Raw genomic sequence first — 25,177 nt, 5'->3', positions numbered from 1 at the left:
TCTTTTTGGAAACCATAATGAAATTAGGTATTACAAATGATGAGGTGTAGCTTTCAAGCGTGTGAGGGGAGGGTGGGATTCACGTGAAGAGGCCACTCCAAAAACTTCACACGTGAGATTCCAAAGGTTAGGCTGTCAATCCTCAATTCGGTTTTTGCAGTTGCTTCTTTTTTTTTTTTTTTTTTTTTTCTCATCTTTAAAAGAAAATCTCGTATTTAAAAATTTTAGTATAAACATTCTATAATAATCTTACACCATTTTCTTTCTAAAAATAAAAAATATGTAAAAAAAAGTCTTATTACCATTTCCATTCTCATTTAAAAGAGTAAAACAAAGGTATAAAAAAAACTGATCATATATTAGTTGAGATTTACGTAAAGTAATTAAGGTTCTATTTGATAGAGAATTTGAAAATAGAAATTTGAAAACTAGAGATTTAATGAAAATACATTTATATTTCATGTTTTTAAATTTGTGTTTGGTAGCATATTCAAAAATTAGATTTCTAATTTAAACAATTAATTGAAATGTATTTTTTTTAAGGTAACAATAATCAACAAGAGCAATGTGTTTGATACCATATATTCGAAAATCATAAAACTAGTTGTAGTTAACCACTAATATTTAGTTGACAATAAATTATTATTAATTTATTTATGAATATGATTTATATTATAAAAATATATATAATTATTATTTTATAATATTATATAATTTATAATACATTACATGATACATATTATATTTTTTTAAAAAAAAACAGTTGAGTTTATAACATGACATATTGTATTCTAAATGTTTTTATCTTTATTTAATATGATTTTGCATTTTAAAATATAAAATTCAAAATCTAGATACAAAGAAAATATCAAAAGAATGTTTTTAGAATTTTCATTGTTTGAATTATACAATCCAAAAATAGTTTTCAGAAGAAGAATCCAGGTTGTCTATCAAACACATATTTATTGAATTCAGTAAATCTAAAAACATAAACAGAATCTGGAATCTCTATCAAACAGAACCTAAATTATTTGTATATAATTAGCACATGAAAGTTTTCATCCTACCCACCTTCTCATATGAGAAAAAGACATCAAGGTCATGTTTGATAGCTTTTTTTTTTTCGTTCTTTAAATTTATATTTTTTTTCTTCGTGTTTTCACAATTTTAAGAAAAAATTGCTTAAATTTTTTTTTTTTTTTTTTAATGATAACAAAATAGAGAAACTCATAAGTTGAATAGCTAATATTTATGGATTCTATTTTCAAAAACTAAAAAAAAAAGTCAAACAATTATTAAATGATGTGTAAATTACTAAAAAATAATTAAAAAACACAATTTTATAATTATAGTATATAATGAAGCTACTAGTTCTGTTAATATTTTTTTTGAATAATTAGAGTTACGGTAACCCATCACCTCAAACTTATGTTCTAAAATTTATTAAATCATTAATTAAAAATTTTGTACGTACCTTTAAGATGGTACAAAACATAACTTGGAGGGCCATGATATTTGATATTAATGATCTACAAATTTGGGAGTTATTATTTGAATAAATTAGTGAAACATATAAAATAACTAAAATTGACTATAGCTAAGCCTTTAGATGTAGTAGCATATATATATAGGTAAGAAGAAATAAATGTAAACAAAGGAAGTACCACATCAAAAAGGTGGGGCATCTCATCTCAAAACCCTAAAAAAGGGCACTTATATGTTTGCTTTTGGACCACACATACATCTCAAATAAACCAATCTTTGTATTAACCCTAACATATATGCCACGTCTTAATATTTTTATTTTTCGTCCACTCAAGTTGTAGCTCAATTATTTAAGATCTTTTTTGCATAACAAAATTCTTTTTAAAATATTAATAACTCTTAAATTAAATATTTGAGAATTCAGATCTAAGTGTATATATTTTTAAGCCACCTAAAAATGTTATTATTTGAATCAAGCTGAACTTAATTAAAAACAAAATCAAAATAAAGTGGTTTGGATAATTTTAACCGTTTTTAAAAAATGATTTACCGTTTTTAAAAAACAAAATCATTTTTTAAAAATAAATAGTAATGTTCAAATGAGGTAGGGTTTGTTTTTTGTTTTCTTATTAATTATTTGTTTTATTTTTCTGGTGAGGTGATACTTGTCAGTTTAGTTCAATTTTCTTTCCTACCAATATTTTACTAGGCTTCCTAAAAATATTAGATATTAAAATGTAACACTATTTACCAAATGACCAAACCACCCCTATCAACTAAAATTTAGGTAGATAAAATTAAGGTCTTGACAAGGGCATTATGGTCATTGCGGAGGAGCTAAATTGTAATTGGAGGTTAATGCTTTGGGATGACTATGTGTTGTCCCCATCTTTTTTTATATTCGGTTCCCAAAAGGGGGTTTGCTAAAATGACCATCACGGGTCCAATTTTAAAGTGGTATTCTTCCGTAATTCTGATAAATATCAAAATAAATAAATAAAATGTCAAAATTGAAAGAATTTTAAATTTAAATCTTATTTTCCCACCCAAGTTTTTTTCTTTTTTTTTTTTTTTTCAATTTTAAATTTCAATCATTGTACTTTTAAATTTTGGTCCCAAAATCTTTTTTCTTCTTTATAAAGGACAGCACAGAGAAATTACATAGAAGTAAAAACCTAAATAAAAGAAGTGAAAGTAAGGCTCCAACTTCTTGTGAAGTGTGAACCATTCAAGTTAACTTATTTTTGGTCCTAATATCTTCATTAATGTTTATTTTGATTTGAGGGTTAAAATGTATTATATCAAACAAGGTGCGGTCAAACATCATTCGAGAAACGAATCGATTTATTATTGTTCAACTAAAGTCTAGTTAGGCCAAGAGATCTGATGCTACATTGGTAGTCAATATCGTACAAATTTGAAGTTTGATATATGTGCATGAACTGAAATGCCAGTTTGATACACAAATGATTTGAAATGCAATTAATTAATTCACACACTCTCATTAAAAAAAAAAAAAAAAAAACTATTAAGTGCAATAACAAAATTTGATAACAAAGACCAAAATGTTTATGCATATACTAATAAGAATATAACTCAATAGATATATAATAAAAATACATTAGTATATAATATGTATATGTGTATGTATATGTATATTTCAACTACAAATATTACAAATAAAATTAGCATCAAAATACCAAAAGATCGTATATACATACATTTGATGTTAAAGTTCTATTACATGCTCATCATATAAAAGAACTTTTTTGTATTTACTAATATTCACCAATTTGCGTATAGTTCTAAAATATTAGTGCTACACTAAAAAAAAAATGAAGTACTCTTCACTCTAATACGACGAATTAACATTCCAAACTTGATGATTTGATGTCACCTCACAATTGTTTAAATTTACTATAGAGAAAAAACTACTCATGAAGTATTGACTGAAATATTTAATTTTATCTTAATTAACTTACTGATTAAGATGCAATCTTGGTCTTAGAAGTGTATAACACCAATTAAGTTAAAATGTTTCAAAAAAAATTATTAATATGTCAAAATGACCTTAGGTCAACAATTATTGACATATACTCTCTTTCAAAGTTGGAGATTCAATTTTTATTTATTGTCGTACAAATAATCTAATTGTAAAAAGTTTAATTTTTAATTATGATATTAGGAAAAAGAAAAAAAAAACCAAAATTTAAGGTGAAATTATCAATCTACTATCAAATTTTTCTTCCCAAATGAATATGTTGCTTTGCTTGAAGGGAAAAAATTCAAAAAAAAAAAAAAAATCGAAAAAGAGTAAGACAAAGAAATAAATGAAACAAATAATTATTGATTTCATTAAATAGAAAAAAAAAAAAAAAAAAAAAACATTGGAAAGTGTGCTCACACACTCTCTCTCAAAAAAAAAAAAAAAAAAAAAAGAATGTTAAAAAAAACATTACAAAATTTTATTACATTTTTCTCTTTCCTCAAAATAAAATAAACAAATTCAAATGAGACAAATGGAGCAGGAAAATTAATAAATAAAAAAATGAAGATGTAATAAGAAAGAGGAAGGCAAGGAAGAAGAACAGCGACCCTCTTTTTTGTGTCTGTTTTGTTAGAGAAAAGAGAGAGAGAGATTTTCAGTGAGTTCTTCTTCTTCCTCAATTCTTCCCCTAATTTTAATCTCTCTTTTTCTTTTCTTTTTTTTTCTCTCAATACCCAAAACAAAAAAGAAAAAGAAAAAAAAAACTCATCTCTATTACAACTTTGTCTCTTTTTCCTCTACACTCTTCCCAATCCAGGTACTCATTCCTCTTTTTTTTTTTTTTTTTTTGTTCTTCTTTAATTGATGAATTATTCAGATTCGATTTGTTTGTTGTTTTTTTTTTTTTTGCAGGTGGAATTATTATTAATATTGTTATGTGGAGTATTTGGATCCGATGAAGAAGAAGAACAATAATTATATAAGAAGAAGAATTATTGTTATTATTATGTGATATGGGACTCGCTAAAGGTCCATTAATTTTGTCCAATAAGGCAACTAGTTGTGCCAATTCTTCTATGTCCCACGATTATCATCATCATCATCATCAAGGAATCTTCACCTTCTCTAATGTCACCTTGGACAAATCCAATTCCTCCGCCATCCCTCAACACAACCGCCCTGATAAGCTCCGTCTCGACTCCTTCTCCGATTCGATTCCTCCACCATCCGTCATTGGAATAGACGAACACCAGCACCACCACCAGCACCACCAACAACAACTTCATCATCATGTCTATGCTTCCACACCTAGTGGGGGGACCATGTTATCCGACATGTTCAATTTCCCTCCCACTCCCTCCCCCGGCGCGGCCACCGTTGAATTCTCAGACAATTTTCGAACTTTACACCCTCCCAACTCGGCCTCGGCTTCATCCATGCAACTTTTCTTGATGAACCCTCCTCCACCACCACAACCACAACCACAACCCCGATCCCCTTCGCCAACCTCTACCTCCTCCACTCTCCACATGCTCCTCCCGAATCCACCTGCGAACCCTCTTCAGGGTTTCGAAGGTGGGGTTAGTGTTGGAGATCAAACGGCTTACGGACAATTCGCTGTCGTTGAAAGTCAAGGTCTTTCACTCTCACTTCACTCTTCCTCCTTACAACACTTGGAGGACGCTGCTGCTGCCGCCGTCGCCGTCGCAAAAGCGGATGAATTAAGAATTAGGGATGGTGGGATTTTGTATAGTTATAACAACAACAACAATCAAGTCCATGGTGGAGGAGGAGGGGATGGAGGAAGTGGATCAACATCATCAATTTTGCAATATTCTTTTAGAAATAATGAGAATTCTCCTCATAGCTTTCAAGCTAATTCACAAATAATGAATCCCAACCATCAAGTTCAAATTGGATTTGGGTCATCTTTAGGAGTTGTAAATGTGTTGAGGAATTCAAAATATGTCAAACCTGCACAAGAATTGCTCGAGGAGTTTTGTAGTGTTGGCAAAGTTCAATTGAAGAAAAACAAGTTCAATATTAAGCTAAACCCCAACACCGAAACTGCCGCCACTGCCACCACCTCCACCGCCGCTCCCGGTGGCTCGACATCAAAGGATCAACCTACCTTATCGGCTGCTGACAGAATTGAGCATCAACGGAGAAAGGTCAAACTATTGTCCATGCTTGATGAGGTAAGAATCTCTCTCTCTCTTTCTCAATTTCTCTCTCTCCTTATACTCTTCTTCTTTTTTTTTTTTCTTTTTCTCAATTTCTCCTATATCTTTATCTCAAAAGTCAAAAACTACACATAAAAATTCAATCTTTTTATCAATGAATTTCTGGGTATTTGTTAATTTCTTTTAATGATTTAATGAAGTTTAACCACTTGATAAGCCGGCTGATGATCATCAATTAATGATTTTCCAAAGAAAATAATAAGCTAAAAACAGCGACCAGGTTGTTGTAGGGCTAGATTTCATAAGATTTAATACCTTATTTTTTTTTTCTTCTACAAGATTTAATTGGTACCCACTTTGTAAAGATATATATGCAGTTGAAACCTACAATTTTTGGCTTATGAACCAACAAACATAAATAGTATATAAATATTTTGGTTTATAAAATTAAATACATTTATATAGTTGACCCAAATATAGCAAGCTAGACAAGCAATTGATTTCATTAATACATTAATCCTTTGTTTCGATTTTTTTTTTCAAACAAAAAGTCTGTCGATTTGGCTGTATTTGAAGAAGAAACAATGGCGAGAAACACTAAGGAGATTATGTTAATAATTATCCTATTTCATCACTCCTTTGATATAAATAAATAAATTATTTAATTAATTATCATCCATTGTCTTCATTTTGTAGCTTAATTAAATAGTTCAATTACTTTATAACAAACATAAAATAACTAAAAACTAAAACAAATCCAAATCCAACTCTCCCCTTTTCACTCTACCAATTCAAACTCTAACCTCCTCCCATTTTTTGTATAAATGGAAAGGGACCACACAACAAACATTAAATAAAATAAAAATTAAATTAATCCTTAAAAAATAATGAAGGGCATCTTAGACAACTTATCTTTATGTATTTCATCAAATTATCCAATCATATTTTTTTGAAATATTTTAATCGTTTTTTTATGTGTGATGTTGTTTGAGACGCATTTAAGTATTATTCTTAATCTTTTATTCATATTCTTAACCATGTATCCAGGTCGAACGTAGGTACAACCTATATCGAGAGCAAATGCAAATGGTAGTGAACTCGTTCGACCTAGTGATGGGTTTCGGGGCGGCAGCACCCTACACGACGTTGACACAGAAGGCAATGTCGAGGCACTTTCGATGCTTGAAAGATGCGATAGCGGAGCAGCTAAAGCAGAGCTACGAGGCGTTGGGGGAGAAAGGAGGGAATGGAGGATCAGGAATAACAAAAGGAGAGACACCAAGATTGAAGCTTCTTGAACAAAGCCTTCGGCAACAAAGGGCTTTCCATCAAATGGGGATGATGGAACAAGAAGCTTGGAGGCCACAGCGTGGCCTCCCTGAAAGATCAGTCAACATTCTCAGAGCTTGGCTTTTCGAGCATTTTCTTCACCCGTACGTAATACAATTTATAATTTTACCTTTTTCTGATCTGAAATAACTGCCCCCTTTTCATGGATTCATCATTGATTACACCAAAAAGTTGGGTTTTAATGACTGTTAATTATAACCTTTTTATTAAAAAAAAAATTATAAAAATACTTTAGGTGCAATCCTTATTGTACCCAATTAATAATTGCCACGTGGAATTTTTTAAAAATTATTATTATTTATTTTTTTGTGTAGAGAAAGAGCAGTCTCATATTAGGTATGGCCTACAGCCTAGACTGCACTTGATTATTGTTAAAAAAAAATATTTTGTGCATTCTAAGTCACTCACTCATTTTTTTATACTTACATGTCAATCTCCTCTCTTTCTTTCTTCTTTTTTTTATAAATATTTTGTAGGCTCTTCACTTTTATTGTTGGAATGAGATACAAAATGATTGATGTAACTTAAAATACATCTAAGTATTTCTCTTTTAAATCAAATGTTTAGTCAAGTTTTAATATATATATATATATATATATTTTAGGTAAGTATATAATTTGGGTTGATGTGAATAGAAGGATTTTGTGTTTTTAAAATTTCATTTAAATTGATTGGTAATTTAATGATGATGGAGTGATACATGGTCGTTATTGAGTATTCCACATTGAAAAATCAAGGAATCACCTCATAATATTTATAAGATAGATGAGTTAATCCTCTAGTTACCGATTTGATTTTGAAATGAAACCTTATATTATTTAATATGATATCAAAATCCATGAAGCATAAATGGGTATTCGGTCCAAAGACAAAAATTTCAATACTTACAATATGGGATCATCAAGATTCCCAATTTTTGTTTTTGGACCAAGAACCCATGTTATCTAATTATCGTCCATGCACGTATATATGGTTTTAATTAGGGAAAAAGATAAGGTGGCAGGTAAGGTACATAGAAGGTGAAACGATCAATGAGAAAAAGGGTACAGAAAATGGTGAGTGTTAAATCACATCCTAAAGAAAAAAAGGGAAAGAACAGAAAATGAAGAGAGAAAAAGAGGGGTTTGGGCAAAAGAAACAAGGACTGTGATTGTGATTTTTTATGGTCTTTTTCTTCAGGTATCCCAGCGACGCAGACAAGCTTCTGTTAGCTCGACAGACTGGTTTGTCCAGAAATCAGGTTTTTTCCTTTCTCTCCTCCCCCACTATTTACCCTCTATTTTCCCGTAAAAACAAAAAAGAGCAATTCTTAAGTGCATCCCAAACTCTACTTATCTTTACGCAAACTTCTCTATAATAGACTCCATAAAGATGAGTAAATATAAATATATCAAGAATCTTTCTTTTTACGTAAAACAAAGAAACAAACAAGTTCCTTAGGTAATAATGTGAATGAAAATGGAAATTTTCAAACTTTGTTTTTCCCCTCTCTCACTCTCTCTTTACGATATTATTCTTTTATGACATCATTGTGTGTGAAAATGGCGAAAGTGAAGGAGGACAACAAAATCCCCAGATGAATTGTCTCTTTGTTTTATGTGTTTGTTCATTATTTTATCACTCTTCATGGTAAATAATATAATAGTAGTAAGTAGAAGATTCTTCACTAAAGTTTTTAGTATATCTCTTCTTCATCTACCAACGAGATAAATGAAAAGTTATTAAATGAGGTTGCCACATAATTGAATGTAGATTAAATTTTGTACAAAATTCAAGTTACTTTTGTAAGTAATTTCTCTCTCTTACATCTAATAATCCAAAATTAATGGTTAAGACGTGGTCCTCTTGAGGTTTTGTTACATATGTATGAAAAAGCCAAATTTGTATGCCATTAATGTGTCTCTTAAGAGAACTTATTACCCAGTGCATCACCTTTATTAATTTAATTTACAATAAAAAGGGGAAAAAACACTTGACGTAATAATTACTATTGTTTTGGTTGGGTTTTGAAATTTGGCAGGTCTCGAATTGGTTCATTAATGCAAGAGTTCGGTTGTGGAAACCAATGGTGGAAGAAATGTACCAACTTGAAGGCAAAGTTGATACAGATCAATCACAAGACGACACCCCACACAACAACAACAATAGTAATAATAAAACCCAAAACAATCCCATAAATGCACAAAATCCAGCACCCACCACCACCGTCGACGAAGTAGCGGCGGACTTCACGGCGGCGCATGAGTACTCAGATCTTCATAATGTGTGGCGACATGGAAGTAGTGAAGATTATGGGACCATGTCTGAGGATGTTACTGCGGCAGCTGAAATGAATAATCCTGGACCAACACTTATAAGATTTGGAACCGCAAATACGGCCACCGGTGATGTGTCCCTTACTTTAGGCCTCCGTCACGCCGGAAACACCTCCGCGCCTGCCGCTGCGGTGGATAACCCTTCTTTCTCCATAAGAGACTTTGGTCACTCTTGAGAAGGAAATTTTAAACTTTTTCAGATTATATATGGATAATGATCGTCAACAAATTGAAATTCCCCTTTTAATTTTTGTTTTTATTTTTGGCCCTTTTTCTTTTTTATAGAAAATTAATTGATGTATCATGGTTGAATCTCAATGTACGTATGTAGCTGAATTTGTGTAATTAGGGCTTTGCAATTTGTGGGGTTGATTAAATTATTGTTAATTGTATAGTAGGTTTTTCTTAATTATCTTTTTTTCCCCATTCACTCTCGTTTTCTAGGCTGGTAAGATGTGAGTGTAATAATTTTGTGGAATATGATTATTTGCTAATCATTTTCTAAGTACGTAAGAAAAAATAAGATATTTATGTGTAGTGTTTTGTGTATTAGACTATCCTTTTGAGGTCTATAAATGAAGAAGTATTTAATATATTTCTTAGTTGAGGGTTGGATTTTTCCATCATAATTGTTGACTAAACCAAATTATATATTAATTATAATTTTCTCTACTATCTAACTATTTAATTCACATCAAATGCTAACTCGAACATAGTTCAATTGACATTCGAATATGTTGGTAACCAAGAGGTCTGTAGTTCAAATCTAACCACAATTATATGATGATATAAAGTGAATATAGATTATTACCATATAGAAAAAGCTAACACAACTTGTATCTATATTCTTAGTAATATGTTTACATGTTAATATTCTTAGGATATTTCAAAATTTTCAATTTTTTCCCTTTACTAAATACCCAAACAATCTCACTTGTTTATTTATTTATTTTAGTAGAACAAAATGACTGCATAGTTGAAAAATTGAATCTCTAACGACAAGAAAGACATGCAATAACGATAATTTTTTTTGTTGTTAATTAGGTATTATATAAATTTGTTTGTTGTATTTTAACTCTACAACATTAAAGTTTATATCAATACTATAATAAATTTTTGTTACATTTACACGTTCACATTTTAATGATCGCGTGGCAATAATTAAGGACCAAAAAAAAAAGTTTGATGTAAGTACATGAATAATCATAATATAACCATAAATATATAAGAAACTAGATAGTTGTCACATTCAGAAGAAAAAACATATAAAGAAATATCAACAACATTTGCAATAGTTTTATTTTTCCCTTTCAAAGAGGTTCTCCAATTTGGTAGTTCTTTTCCATGAAAGCTACATTTGTTATTGTTTTGGGGGCACTATATTCTATCTGCATCCACATATAATAACAACCAAACTATATAAAGAGATACTGAGTTTTGATTACTGCCATATATTTTAATTTACAATTTTAATTATTTGTCACCAAACACAACCTTATGTTTCCTTAAATCACAAAACAATCATATGCAAAGCAATAACAACTTATTACCTAATATATGTCTTTGTGTTGCCACTTACTTTTGTTTTTGTTTTTTTTTTTTTAATTATTAATTTCATAAACTTTAATTGTTTTTATTTTAACTACTACCTAAACACTAAGCAACCCCCTTTTTTTCTTTGTTTGGTAGGATAATGGATGTTTATAGAAACTAATTAATTATCATTAATAAGAAAAATTGAGCTGCTAATTAATGATATGTAATGTAATCATTTTGATGTATCTTAATTATTACATTTGAATAGCATATGCATGTATATTTTCATATTATATATTAAAAAAAAGAAAAGAAATAAATTTGGAAGGTTATTTTCAACTAAAAAATCTCGTGTTGTGTTATCTTATTAATTAAATTGTGTAATGTTAAATGTTAAATGTTTTAGTTTATGGTCCATTTCATTCAATGTCTTGGATATATATACTCATAACTTTCTATTTTAAGGAAAATATATTATTTATCACAATTTAAAAGTTTTTTCTTTAAACGTATTTTAAAGAGTTTGGTATAGGAGGAGGACATTGTACCAATAGGAGAGATAGAAAATGTATGTATATCACATCTATTTACGTACGAAGAACGTAAACTACCAAATTAATTGCAACATAGGTCTCTCACATGAGCGTAACAATAATTTGTATAGAAGGACCACTAGAAATCTCAATCAAATTCAAAAACAAGAGGAAAAAAAAGGACAAAAATTTGGACATTTTATCATTTTTTTAAAAAAATTCTCAAATTGGAGTACTACTACTGCATGGTTTCCCAATATTCATTAATTGTGTATAGGTTTTGTTGTTGTATATTTATTACCATGTTTTTCATGAGAAATTTGTATAGATGGGTCAAATTTCGAGTCCCACTCGAAATTTGGCCCAACTTTAAAAAACATTCGAATTTTGGCATTTTGATGATATCAATTGTGTGTGAAATGCCTGCTTAGTCCCCAAAATGTTTGATATCGCACACGCATTGTAGATTCTCACTCGTTCATCTCGTTTTGGACTCATTCCTCTCGTGTCTTTCGCTCGTTTTTCATCGGACAGATAGAACATTTTAAATTTTAAATTTCAGTCCACTGGCTTCTTCTTCCTCTTTGTTTTCTTCTTCCTCTTTCTTTTGTCTTTCTTTTTCTTCTTTTGGCTTTCTTTTCTTCTTCTTTTTGAATTCAAATGAAGGAAAAAATTCAAAGGAAAAAAACTACAAAATTGATGAGGAAAAGCTAAAGGAAGAAACGAGATGAAGAAGCGAGAGGAAGAAACGAGAGGAAGAATTCAAAAGAAAGGAAAAAAATCAAAGAAAAAAAGATGGAGAACAGCGTGAATTGGGGAGTGAGATGAAAGAATGAGAGGAAAAAGCAAGAAATTTGTGTTGCGTCTAGCCTCGCGCGCGTTTTGGGATTAAAACAGTAATTTCGCACGCAACTGACTCAAGAGATCAATTTTCAAGTGTTTTTGAAAGGTGGATCAATTTCCGAATGGGTCTCATAATTTGACCCATCCGTACAAATTTCTCATTTTTCATGTTCAAAGGGTTTAGTTTGGTCTCATAGAATGATAAACCAATTGAAAAGAGACATCATCAAACATTTTATAGTTGGGAAGGTTAGATTAAAAAAAAAAACCAAAAAAAAAAATAGAGAGAGTAGTACAAGTACTGTACAAAAACATACAGCCCTAGCTAGCTACATTGATTTGCACAAAAGAAAAGAAAAAAAAATGATTTAACCATTGACTGCAAAAATTGTATTCCCTTTCATATATATATATAATGGCCATTTCTATGAGTTTCTTACCCAAATTCATCTCTTTAATATCACAGACACAGACACAGACACAGTGGATAAAACCATTTAGCCCTTTTCTCAGACACATACCGCCAAATTTGGTGGGTCTCCTTCCTGTCTCTCTTTTTATTGTTTATCTTTAATTCTCAACATTGTTTTTTCATATATATATATATATATATACCCTAAACTCAACATGTTATATCAATTTTAACCTAAAAAATTTCATTTTCATTGATTTAAACTTTACATTTAACTCTAAAATTTTCAAATTTCATTAATTTAAACTTTAATTTAGGGTTTTGATTGATATAATCATTCAAATTTGTGGGTTAAACGAATCAAATTGGAAATTCAAGTTACAATTGATCCAATATACTAAATTTGATACAACTTATTTAGCTCAAAATAAACTTTTTTTTCCCTACGTTTCATCTCTTATTATTGTTCCAATTTTTCTTTATTTTGGTTTTTTTTTGAAAAAAAAATCAACTATGACACTATGAATTCAAAATTTGCTCAAAATTCATGGGTTCTTCTTTTTTATACTTATTTTTAATTAATGCATGTCAGTACAGTTTTTTTTTTTCTTGGGAGTGTGGGTTGGTCAGAAATTTAGCTTTTCATTGAATGTGAAATAAATATTGTTTTGTGTGAGAGAGAAGTAAAAAGTAAATAATTTAGAGAGATGATGAGGGGGGAAAATCCAGTGATTTATATATATATATATAATTAGGAAGGGTGAAATGTGAAGGGATTTGTGTCTGAATCTGCAAATGGTTTGTTTGTCTTGTTTACAAAAGTAGGCACGCACATGGCACATGAATCCAAACCCAACCAAACCAACTAACAAATCAACGTCAATTTCCTCAAATTTTCATAATTATTATGTTTTGGGCCCTACATGGGCTGGCTAACCTGGGCTGGGCCGATCTGGGCCCTCCATCTCTGCTGTCGTCGTCTTCTTCTGGGCCCAAACTTAATTAGGGCTCTATAATTCAATTCTCACCACAAACCTACATGCCCACTTCCCATTCTTACAAATATTCGTCTTGTGTTACCTACACTTTGCTCTTCACAAAATACTTTTTTCTTTTTTCTTTTTAATTTCGGAATATAAAATTAAAATATCATTTTGTTCCGCTACTTTAAAATTGAACTCGTTGTGCTCTCACCTTAAATTAGTTCATACTTTAAATTATTCCCTTTTTTAATTGATTACTGGCCTTTATAGTATCTAAAATAACTTTTTTCGAACTTATTTATAGTGTGCTTTCTTATATTAAAACTATTATTATTATTCATGGCCTTTCTAGATATGAAAAATATTTTAAAAAATACTTATATTTTATAATAAAAAATTTTAAAAGTGCAAAGAAAAAAATATTTATACTTCTAAAACTTTTGGTTATAAAATGTAAATATTGTTTATATTTTTCTATTTATAAGAATTTCTCTTATTATATTATTTAACCAATTTTGGAAAAGAAAGAAAGTTGAACTTCCAAAAAATATATTTAAACTTATCAAAAGTACAACAACTGAAGTTAGACATTTTAACCTTCATTTGACAATAATTCATTTTTTATTTTTGTTTTTTAAAAATTAAGCCTATGAACACTATTACACTCCAAATTTCTTTCTTTGTTATCTACTTTTACTAATGGTTTAAAAAATCAATTCAATTTTGATAAGTAAAAAAAGTAGCTTTCAAAAAGTTATTTTTGTTTTTGAATTTGGCTATGAATTCAACCTTTGTATTTAAGAAATATGCAAGCAAATCATTGTAAAAAATGTAATTGAAATAGGCTTAATTTCTAAAAATAAAAATAAAAAACCAAATGGGTACCAATAGGGGCTTTTGTGTGTGCAAGTGTGCACGCACGCGCGGGTGCCTATATGCGTGTGAATTAAGTATTTGATTAGGAAAGTTAAAAAGTGGTAAAGAAATTGTAAAAAGAAAAAAAAAGAAAAACTAAAATCAAATGGTTATCAAATGGATCGAACAACTAATACAATATAGAAACTAAAATAATATTTTAAGCTATATATATATATATATATGTTATTTTTAGATAAACAATGAATGGAGGTAGTATGGAAAATTTTCTATATTACCATAGTACTAGAAAATTTTCCATGTATCTTACATGGCTTAACTTTGATTTTAAGGAATCTATTTTTTTTTTTTTTTACCAAATATTAAATAATAATAATAATAAATAGTGAGAAGAAATTCTACTTTCTTCTCACTTAGAGATATCCACATAGCAGGGCGGGGTCGGGGATGTCATTCCCCATCCCCACTCTTCATTTCATTCCCCATGGAGATTGGGGCGGAATTCATGGGGATCGGGTTACCACGGGAATTTTTTCCTGTTACTTTTTTTTTTTTTTCGTAGAAAGTCAATTAATTTAAATTACTAATATGAGCAAATTGTAATTAAATAATTAACTTTATACTAAATGGGTTATTATGGTTAGTTTTATAGGATAATTTGAATTTAAAGATAAATTACTCAAATTTTGGCCTAAAAAAGCTAATTCAATTTTTTTTAATAGAAAGAAATAAATATAAATCAAATTATTCACATATATAATCTTAATTTAAATATTCAATTTAAACATATTCATTATCTTTCGTAATAAATAATTAAATTTGAAATTTAAATGTAATATTTATATAATAATAATAATAACATAACATTAGATAACTATACTAAATAAATATGTAGAAACTAATCGAGAGGGGATGGGGAACGGGACGGGGACGGGGGCGGGGGCGAGGAATTCATTCCCCGTCCCCGTCCCCGTTTAGCTCATGGGGAATTTTTTTTCCCCACTCACTCCCCCATTCTACGCCTAATCGGGGAATCTCCGTTCCCGTGTGAGAATTGGACATCTCTACTTATTACTGTATAAGTGGCTCATATGAGCACGAGATTATAAAATTTGCATGCTCTACAACAACTATTCAGTCTAACCTCGTAAAATTATCACTTATATTGTAGCCTTCTTAGAATAATAATTTTTGTTGGTTTATTTCTCACTATTTAATATCTAAATCAAGTAAACACAATTTTCAAAAACAAAAATTAAGGCTCCATCCGGTAACAATTTGATTTTTTTTGTTTTTGTTTTTTTAGATTAAGTCTATTCCATCCATGCTTTTTGTAATAATTTGCATATCTCTTACGTACAATGGTTAAATTCTTAGCAACCAAAAACAAAAACAACTTTTTGAAAGCTATTTTTTTTATTTCTTAAAATTTGGCTTGGTTTTTTAAACTAGAATAAAACGTAGATTACAAAAAGAGAAATTTGGAAGTGAAAGTAGTGTTCATATACTTAATTTTTAAAAAAAATAAAAACCAAAATTAAAATGATTACCAAATGAGAGCTAAGTGGTTATCAAACGAGACCTAAATTAACCAGCTCTATACCACAGTTATAAAGAAGAAATATACAGAAAACAAACCCAAATACCTCTATCTTGGTTTTACAAAGTAAATTTCAATAGCATAACCTCCCTTAAAGAAGCAAAAGCAGACAACACTTTGATTTTTACTTCAATAAAAGGTGCATTCAGAGTATAAATGCACAGCCAGCTTATACTACACTACATACAAATTTAACTCACAACAGAGCAATTCACTTCATCGACAACGTTCTCGACCGACCTCAAAATTCATTCATCATAAACCACAACTAAGCAATGAACTCAGCAGCTACCTACATTGCCCAACAAATGGTCAGTTTTGTTCATCTTTTCCTCACTGAGAAATGCAAATGCTTCAGCATTACATTTCTTTGCTTCATTCCACAAGTATGGTGGCAGTGGCATATCCTCAAGGCCCCAACTGGGGTGTGATTGAGCAATCTTGCGAGTGAATGCTTCCTTGTGTCTCAATGTAAGGTCGAACGAACGTCCGACGCCACCAAACCTCGAACGCTCTTTGGAGGTTTGGGCAACTATCCCCAACCTTCAGAAAACTGCCTAACCAAGTCAGCAAAATGCTTTGCTGATCCTCCAGTGGGAGAGTGAGGATCGTCCGACCAATTCCTTCCTCCACAACCTTTCGATCAAATGACCCACAACCATGTTTTAACCAGCTATAATCATTGATCAATGGCTCTAACCATGTATGCAACAACAATTTACGGGTATCCTTTGCTGGTAACAGCTCTCCTTTGCCAATCCCAACAAATAACCTAGCTGTTATGCAGCTAATATGATAGCGAGATACAATAGGCAACTTTGCATGGAGGGCTGCTAGTTCCTGATGCTTCGACCACATAACTGCAAATTCATCGGCCGCTTGCCTGTCAGCTAATATTTCAAGCAACCACGAGAGATTGTCGGCCTCTAGAGTAATTTGCTTCAGCACTGGTTCTTTCCTGTCCACTGATCTGTCAGTAAAATCTGTTTCAGCAGCTTGCTGGAACAGAAACAATAGCGAGGTCAAACAGCTTCTACAAGAAGAGTAAATAATTTCATTGCAAATGTCAGCTGCACTCGCATTGCTTGATACACTCTGGTTCTCCCTAAGAAGCCTCAGTACTACCAGTTTCATTTCACGTCGGCCTCTTTCCTCATTGCTTCTGAGAACAAGTTCGATGATATGGGAAAGAGTATCTTTATGGGGCTTAGACACATCTGCAGACACTCGTTTCAATACTGGGCTCACCCCGATGCCTTCACTTTGAAGTCGTAGGATGGATGTGACAACCTTTTCTTCTTCTTCGTCACCAACCCAAGGGGCTGCTTCCAAATATTCTAGACATGACTGCATGCATGACTTAAAACCGAGAAATTCAGCAACCTGCAAAACAAGCATTTTAGGTATTCATGCCATTCCACACACTTAAAAGAATTCATGATCATAGATAAAAACGGGATCTTCAAAATGGCAAGTTATATGTATAAGCAATGACACAATACACCACAGCTATTACCTAGACAATGAAAGATAACACTACATGATTAACGTTTGCGAAGATCCTTAAATTTTATTCAAAATAGACTTACCAATAATTGCAGCTTTCAAGTGAAACAGAGTAGAAAGTAAGAACATATACACACCACGTTGGATAGGAATACCATTAACGTACTATTAGGATATTATTAAGGATGTTTAATAATTAGTTAGGAAGATGGTAATGATTTTTGGTTATATGTAGAGAAGGGAAGGCAGTTAAGCAAGCACTATTTCAACGGAGTGAATTAGGGTTTGAAAGACAGATCAATAGGGGAGGGTCCGAGTACCTCAAAACACTTAGTTTATCAGGTAAGATTTCATCCTTTATATTTCAATGTAGTTTGGTTCTAGTTTGAATTTTATCAGTAGCTTCTTCAAGGATCTTAAGAATCGAACATACATATCAGAACAACATCACAAAGCTACCTTTTTTTTTCCTGTCCGAATACCAAGAAGAACAGAGTTTTTTAAATTGAGCTAAACAGCATTCAAGAGAAACAGAATAATAATTTTAGTACTTTGAAGGTCTTAAAACTACTTAGCTAAGTTTGCAAGAGTGCTCAATTATGTGATTGATACCGAGGGGCCTAAAAAGTAAAAGACATACTGTACTTTCAAAAAGAAGCAAGTCATCTACAGAATCTTATACTTTGTGATGGTTAGTGCTTCAATGATTCTATTAACAATCTAGCAAGAACTTTCAGTAAATTTTGGTTATTGAATAACCAGGATTACAACAGGTAACAAACATCTCATGTCTTCCTAGAGGACAAGATTCTATTCATCAAAATGCGATTTCTAATTTTTAATCAGGAAGCAGAACAAACAATCAAATGAAATATCAAAAACGTCATATGAACATGAATCCACAGAAAGACAAAGGGTATCCTTGAAATTTGTGATTATAACATACAGTGACTATAAGAATCTGCTTCTTACCTTAAGAATCCGCAAAACACGAGAAACATTTTGCTTCATCAGCCATTGCTTCATTTCTTTGCAGTACATCAATCCCACAGTTTCAACATATATTTCAACATCTTCACAATCACCAATTTCCATTGAGGGACCTTCTTGATCAGAAAGTTTATTGGCGAAAAAAGTACTATTATCCATCAAAACGTTTCTATGAACACTCAACTTCACTGAAAATCCTTGCTTCCCAAGTAAAACAACCTTTATATTACTTGTCCCCGGCTCACCAAACTCGATAGCTATTTTCCTTGGCATATTTTCAACCTTAGGCCGTGATGTCCTGTGTACAACCTCTGGGGCACTATAGCCAGAACCAGAAGTATCAGCATTGCCTTTTCGGTCATCATCGGAAACAGCAGCTGACCGTGATCTTGAAAGCGCTGGCTTTCTATCAGTCACCGGTGTTAGTTTCTTCTCAACAGGGATCTTTGAGGGCGGGGAGGCAGGTTTGGGTTTGTTTAGGGGATTTTGACTTTTGAGGGTTTTTTGGAAAACAACAGGAGAAGGGCAGCACCAAAAACCTTCTGGGGTTACAGCAATTGGCACATTTTTAATCTTGGTTTGGCCTTGTTCTAATCTAGCTAGCCTTATTTCAGCCATTCTTATTGCTTTTTTGCAGCTTGTTTAACAATGGGAAAATGGATCATTAAGAACAAAAGATCGAAAGCACCCGAGGACAGCCATAAAATTTTTCTAGTGAAGAAAAAGATATGTGCTCGAAGATAAAAGGAGAAAAGCAAGATATTGGAAACTTACAGTCTCCTACTTTCTGAATCAAAGATTCCAAGCTTTGAATTGAACAACCCATATACACAAATTGCAGCTCAAACTAAAATTGAAATACCCAATTCATAATTTTTCTGATATAAGAAGATCAGATCAAACGAGATACGATCTATATTCAGAAAAAAGATGAAACGGAAGAAAACCATAACTTCAGCCAAAAGCATTTAGTATCCGTATCTCCCCCTTCTCCCCTAATTTGTTTCAAAATCGAAAGCATTCAAACCATCACCAAGAGATTCGCAACCTCAGACATTTATTTTTAAAGAGAACCTAAAAAACTCAAACACACAAGCACTGAATTTCATTCGCTCACTTACAGAGTAGAGAATCTAAAAGCTTCCCAGAGACCCAAAACTCATCACCATCTTCTCTCAACTGAAATAACATCAATGCCAAAGTGAGCTGAGAATTCTGAGAAAACCCACCTCTTATTCGAGACCAGGACAACGTAATATGATTGAAAAGGGAGCTCCGGTGTCAAGCATCAAGGGAACCAACGAACAAAGCCTTGTAAGTGAAATAATTAAGAGAAGAGATGCTTTAACTTTGTGAATTAAAGAAAAAATGAGAAGACCCACAAAAGAGAAAAAGAAAAAAAAAAAAAGTGAAATGAAGAGGTGGGTATGGATTGTTACTTTATCACTTACCAATTTGCCTTCATCTCACTTTTTGATGATTGTATCTCCATGTGGGTCTCTCAGAAATTGCTAAAAAAATAAAAATTTCTCTCTGCAATCTCTCTCTGTTACGCACCCACAAAGCTTTCTCAGTAATCAAACAGAACAGGCACGCCCTTCCTCATCATTTCCAATTCTACTTTAAAACTTTTTTGGGTTTCTCAAATGGCTGTGTTTGTTTGTTGCATTTGTGGATATTCTAGGAATGCCCCCAAAATGAGAAGGCTCTTCGCTTTCATTTTCATTTTGGTGGGTACAGTGGTAAAATATCTGTATGTTTTGATGTCAGTCCAGTGACTGAAATGCCCTCAAGACATTGCTCAGTTTGAGCGCTCAAAGTGAGAGCAATAATGGAGGAAAAGGGTATCTCCAGAAACAGAATATTTTTCTTCGATTTTCTCAGTGAAAGCTATGGATTTCATAAGGGAGGTGGGGGGAAGATGATGACGAAAATTTGGAGAATTGAAATTGAAATGATGGGGATGGTCCATAAATCCTAACAACATGCAAATGTCTTTTTTTGAGCTTCACTTCATACCTCTTGTTCTTACATGTTTTGTTTGATAACTCTCATTTCAAAATTATAAAACTTGCAAACCAAGTTCAACACTTTGATTAAGATTCATGACGATTGATGTTATAAAAAACAAAACAAATAGAAGCAATATAGATGACTTTGGTGCGCCAAATTGAATTATGGAACAGAGATTTAGTTAAAAGAATGTAATGGGTTTGAGATATAAGATAGGGTTGTTTTTAAAACAAACAAAAAATTTACAAATATAGTAAAATTTTACTATCTATCTACGTTAGACTATGATGAACTACAATCTGTATCTATTTGTATCGTGATGACACAGATACTGTCTATCGCGGTTTTTATAAAAGATCAAATAGAAACTTTTACCCCGACCAATCAAAAACATTCCTTTAAAGGGCAATACTTTTGTGCACCTACTTTATCCATCTCATTTTTACGCCATAAAAAAAATGAATGAAGAATAATTTATAACGTGGTAAATTAAAATTAGACAATTTGGTGAATATAAAAATAGGTATAATCTAACTTTTTAAAATTTGGAAGTGTCGAACATCATGAATCAAACATCCATCTCCAAAGACTAAAAATATAGTTTGTCCAATAAAATAAGTTTGAAATTGAAACATAGGTGGTTGATTTGAGATTGAAAAAGAAAAAAAGAAATTCTTGTGAAAGCAAATTAACATGGATTTGAAATAATTGGGAAGAAACAACCTCATCTCTTCCAAAGCAAGCTCATTTGTCAAAGCTCAAATTTCATAATGATCTCCACCAATCAAAACTTGCTTTCTCTAATTCCAAATCAAAATTCCATTTTGGGGCCCATATTTTAAGTTATAATTAAAATTCAAAGCTTCTTGAAGATATTTGCTATGTTGTTTTGTTCCTTCCCTTTCTTTTTCATTTTCTCACTTCTTTATGGTTTTGCAGAGAAATAAAGAGGAAAAACAGAGTAGACAACATCACCATCATGCATACAGATCAGATGACAAAATATGAAACATTGTCTTGGAAAAGCTTTTTGACTTGTTCTTTTCTTTTCTTTTCTTTTCTTTTCTTTTCTTTTTCTTTCTCCTTTTGATTTCTAGGCTTTGTGGTTGATGAATTATAATGGAACTTGAGTGCAATTATTGAGACTTGTATTATTTCTGTTTTTAATGGAAGTAAGAAATAATACAATAGGTTTAAATGAATATAATCATCCCATGCTATGATTTTGATAGCATTTTCGACCCACTTTAAGCTTCAACTTTCTTGAATAAATAATTCAATAAATATATAAAAGTAAATCCTACAGATGAAGATCGAATTACAATTTTTAAGATGATAATGATGTGTTTATCCGTTGAATTATGGTTAGATTGACAATAACTTAATTGGTTGAAGGCAACAATTTTACAACTTATTTTTAGAGTAACGTTCAAATAGTCTAAATATAAAAATAAAATGTGGTTGTTTTTCACATAAAACTACTACACCTGAAGTTTTATCGTTGGAAAAATAAACCAAAAGTTTATTGGTATTACTCAGCTTTCCATTTTACACAACTTCATAACATATTAACATGTTAATGTACCACAACATTAGCTTACACATGGTGTTCATAAATTTTCCATTACTATTTAATTTAATAAGCTTGACTAATAAAGCAATATGTTCACAAAGAAAGAAAACATAGACTAAATTAAAATAAATAAAATCACAAAAAAAATATGGATAATTATTCTAAATGACATTTTGCTATCTTTGAAAAAAAAAAGTTGGCTTATTTTCATATATTTGAAAAAAATCCAAAAAATATAATAGAAATAGAAAAATGAATGTAACCTTGTCAAAAATGCAACTAAAATTTTACATTGAGTAAATAAGAGGAAGATATCATGCAACTATCTCTAATGGTATGAGTCTTCTTGGATGAAACAAAAAAAAAAAGTTCGGAAAGCTCATATTCAAAGTGGATAATGTTGTACCATAGACTAGAGATGTCTACAGGGTAGGGCAGAGACAAGGAAGTCTTCCCCATCCCCATCCCCACTCCCACATTCCATTCCTCATCCCCCGAATTTTCCCACAGGGATCGGTTCTCTTGGAGAAAAATTTTCTGTCTTTATTTTCTTCTAACAATTTTTTTTTATTTCAGTTTAAAATATATTTTTTTTAATAATTCCTTAAACATTTTCAATGTAATTTTCATTTAAATAAAAATATTATCAATTTTGCTAATAAAAACAATAATACACATGCAATTTAATTAAAGTGTTAAACTCTCATGATTTGTAAAGGTTAAAAATCAACAACTAGAACACCCTATCTTAAATATTACAACATCTAAGGAATCTTAAATAATTAAAACATCCATAATTATCCTAATTAAAGTCTACAAAAGTCGAGGAGGGGGTAGGGATACGGGACAAGCCCGGGGCTAGGGTCAGGACAAGGAATATAATCCCCTTCCTTGGCTCCGAATTGTAAATAGAAAAAAAAAATCTCCACTCCCTCTTCATTCCTCGTGTATTCGAGGATTCCCCACCTCGAACTTGGGGACTCCGACTCAATGGGTGTTTTGGATATCTCCACCATAGACTAGAGGGAGAGCATAACTTATATAGTAATTAGCATAAACTATCTCTTTCCAAGTCAGAAGATCAAATCTATAATGAGTAATACTTCTAAGAAATAGAAAATGGAAGTAACTCTAATCATTTCATTAAAGAGAGTTCATTTAATGTGTTTAAAAAGAATTGAAATAGAAATAGAGGGTATTGTGATAAATAAATGGGGTAGGAGAGGGAAATAATTGAGTAGTGATTTGGTGTAAAAATGGGCCAATGGTGACTACTCCAAATGTTACATAGGTCGTGGCCTCGTTGGCAAACATTTCCTTTCAACATACTCTTATTTAATTTCTAACCTATCAACTTAATCACCCTTTTCCATATCAAAAATACCTTTCACTTTTAATGCACAAACTCTATTTTTCATTTCTACATCTCTTATTTTGATACCATGAAATAATATTAATCTACAAATGGTTTATTGATAACTTTATAATAGTAGGATAAACACTTTTTGTAAGTATATTCACATTAAATTCAACTAGAAATAGGAATAGAACATTTAAACCTCTAATTCCAAGATTGTTGACATATATCTTAACTTGTTAAGTTATGTTCGACTTATTTATTGACTAGACTATTATTTAGTTTTTGTCAAAGTAATCCTTCTCGTTAAGATAAACTTCATTAGTTAGAAGTCATCTTTAATAACATCAATAACTTTCTAGAGCCTTCCATCTAGGTTGGCTCATAAATGATAAACCATTTCCAACATCATCTATAGCCATCTAATTTTGGAGTCCTAATATATTCATGTGTGTTCATTTGGGTGGGTCTTTACTTGAAAAGTGGTGTCCCCTTCAATAACTTTAGTATATTGTCTCCACTTAATTCTCTTCATCATAAAAAACTACATGGGTAGAAGGGGCCACATTATGGAGAAAGAAAGGTTGTGAAAGGTGCCTTACTCCAAAAATAATGTCTTTCCCTCAAGCCCCATTTGATGATACTAATAACTACTTTGTTAGAATGATGTACATTGAATATATATACATTATTGTACTCTTAAAACCATTCAATCATTTTTAGATATTTTATCAAGATAATATAAACTTCATTCAACAAATATCGAGTCTCATATAACAAAGATACGTATAAAGAATCTTAGACTTCTAATCGAAGTCATACAAGTGTCTGATCTCTATTGATTGTCTTATCACTATCTACATATATCAATAACTATGTCATCTTAATTCTATTTATATGAGAGTGACTATACGTTAACATATTACCTAACCATCGAAAAATACTAATTTAAAAAAAAAAAACACACCAAATAAATAAAGGAGTGAAAAAGCACTCCAATACTCTCAATTATGACATAACACACAACAAAACTCTCCTATCTCTGGTTTTTCTTTTTCTTTTGTAATAGCCGTTTGTGACATATTACAGCATACCATAAAAGCTTTTGGTTTGGTATAACAACTACATTTACTGCAACTTTAACTGCCTTTTTTACTCCAATTGATACAAGTTCTTAACTTTTCTATTGTTTCATTCACCTGCCACTTATAAGCAAATGTCACAAACCATATGAAAAAAGAATCTTTTATCCTCAAACAAAAACAGAGCAAGGACCATGCAAAAAGAATAATAATGCTTTTGTTGCCAAATCATAAGGCATTACATGCCCATTCCTGCACCCTTCTAATTCCATATATTCCTTTCTCACTCATCATCATCATTTCTTATTATATTCTCACTCCTCAATTTAGTGAAAACTCATAATAGTTTGACTACTCAAGAAATTTGAATTAGTTTTGTGATATCTAATCAATCTTAGTTCAATTGGGCTACCTTAGATTACAAACTTGTTTTAATCAAGTTGTCATACACACTGATTAATTGAAGCCCTTCACAAGATCTGCATCAAATTTTCATTAACAAAACCTTAGAGATGATTACTTATCAACTTTCCACCAAACCCATGTGAGTAAT

General features: G+C 31.1%; 2 protein-coding genes across 2 annotated transcripts; one reads left to right on the top strand and one right to left on the bottom strand.

Moving 5' to 3' along the window:
- The first annotated feature begins 4,006 nt into the window (after positions 1 to 4,006).
- BLH4 (BEL1-like homeodomain 4) lies at positions 4,007 to 9,729 on the top strand. Its single transcript, XM_039025844.2, has 5 exons — positions 4,007 to 4,289; positions 4,385 to 5,670; positions 6,703 to 7,088; positions 8,185 to 8,245; positions 9,026 to 9,729. Exons 2-5 carry the CDS (start codon positions 4,486 to 4,488, stop codon positions 9,494 to 9,496), a joined length of 2,103 nt encoding a protein of 700 aa, XP_038881772.2. The 5' UTR covers positions 4,007 to 4,289; positions 4,385 to 4,485; the 3' UTR covers positions 9,497 to 9,729.
- A 6,398-nt stretch (positions 9,730 to 16,127) lies between these two features.
- On the bottom strand, positions 16,128 to 20,766 carry LOC120073152 (BTB/POZ domain protein). Its single transcript, XM_039025805.2, has 3 exons — positions 20,051 to 20,766; positions 18,582 to 19,910; positions 16,128 to 17,486 (listed from the first exon to the last, which is right to left on the bottom strand). Exons 2-3 carry the CDS (start codon positions 19,215 to 19,217, stop codon positions 16,512 to 16,514), a joined length of 1,611 nt encoding a protein of 536 aa, XP_038881733.2. The 5' UTR covers positions 19,218 to 19,910; positions 20,051 to 20,766; the 3' UTR covers positions 16,128 to 16,511.
- Between the last annotated feature and the right edge of the window lie 4,411 nt (positions 20,767 to 25,177).

Source organism: Benincasa hispida, chromosome 3, assembly GCF_027475165.1.
Source record: "Benincasa hispida cultivar pf3 chromosome 3, pf3_genome.v1.1, whole genome shotgun sequence".
Lineage (NCBI taxonomy): Eukaryota > Viridiplantae > Streptophyta > Magnoliopsida > Cucurbitales > Cucurbitaceae > Benincasa > Benincasa hispida.
The sequence above is the reverse complement of the archived record's forward strand: the minus strand, read 5'-3'. Positions and strand labels throughout refer to the sequence as shown.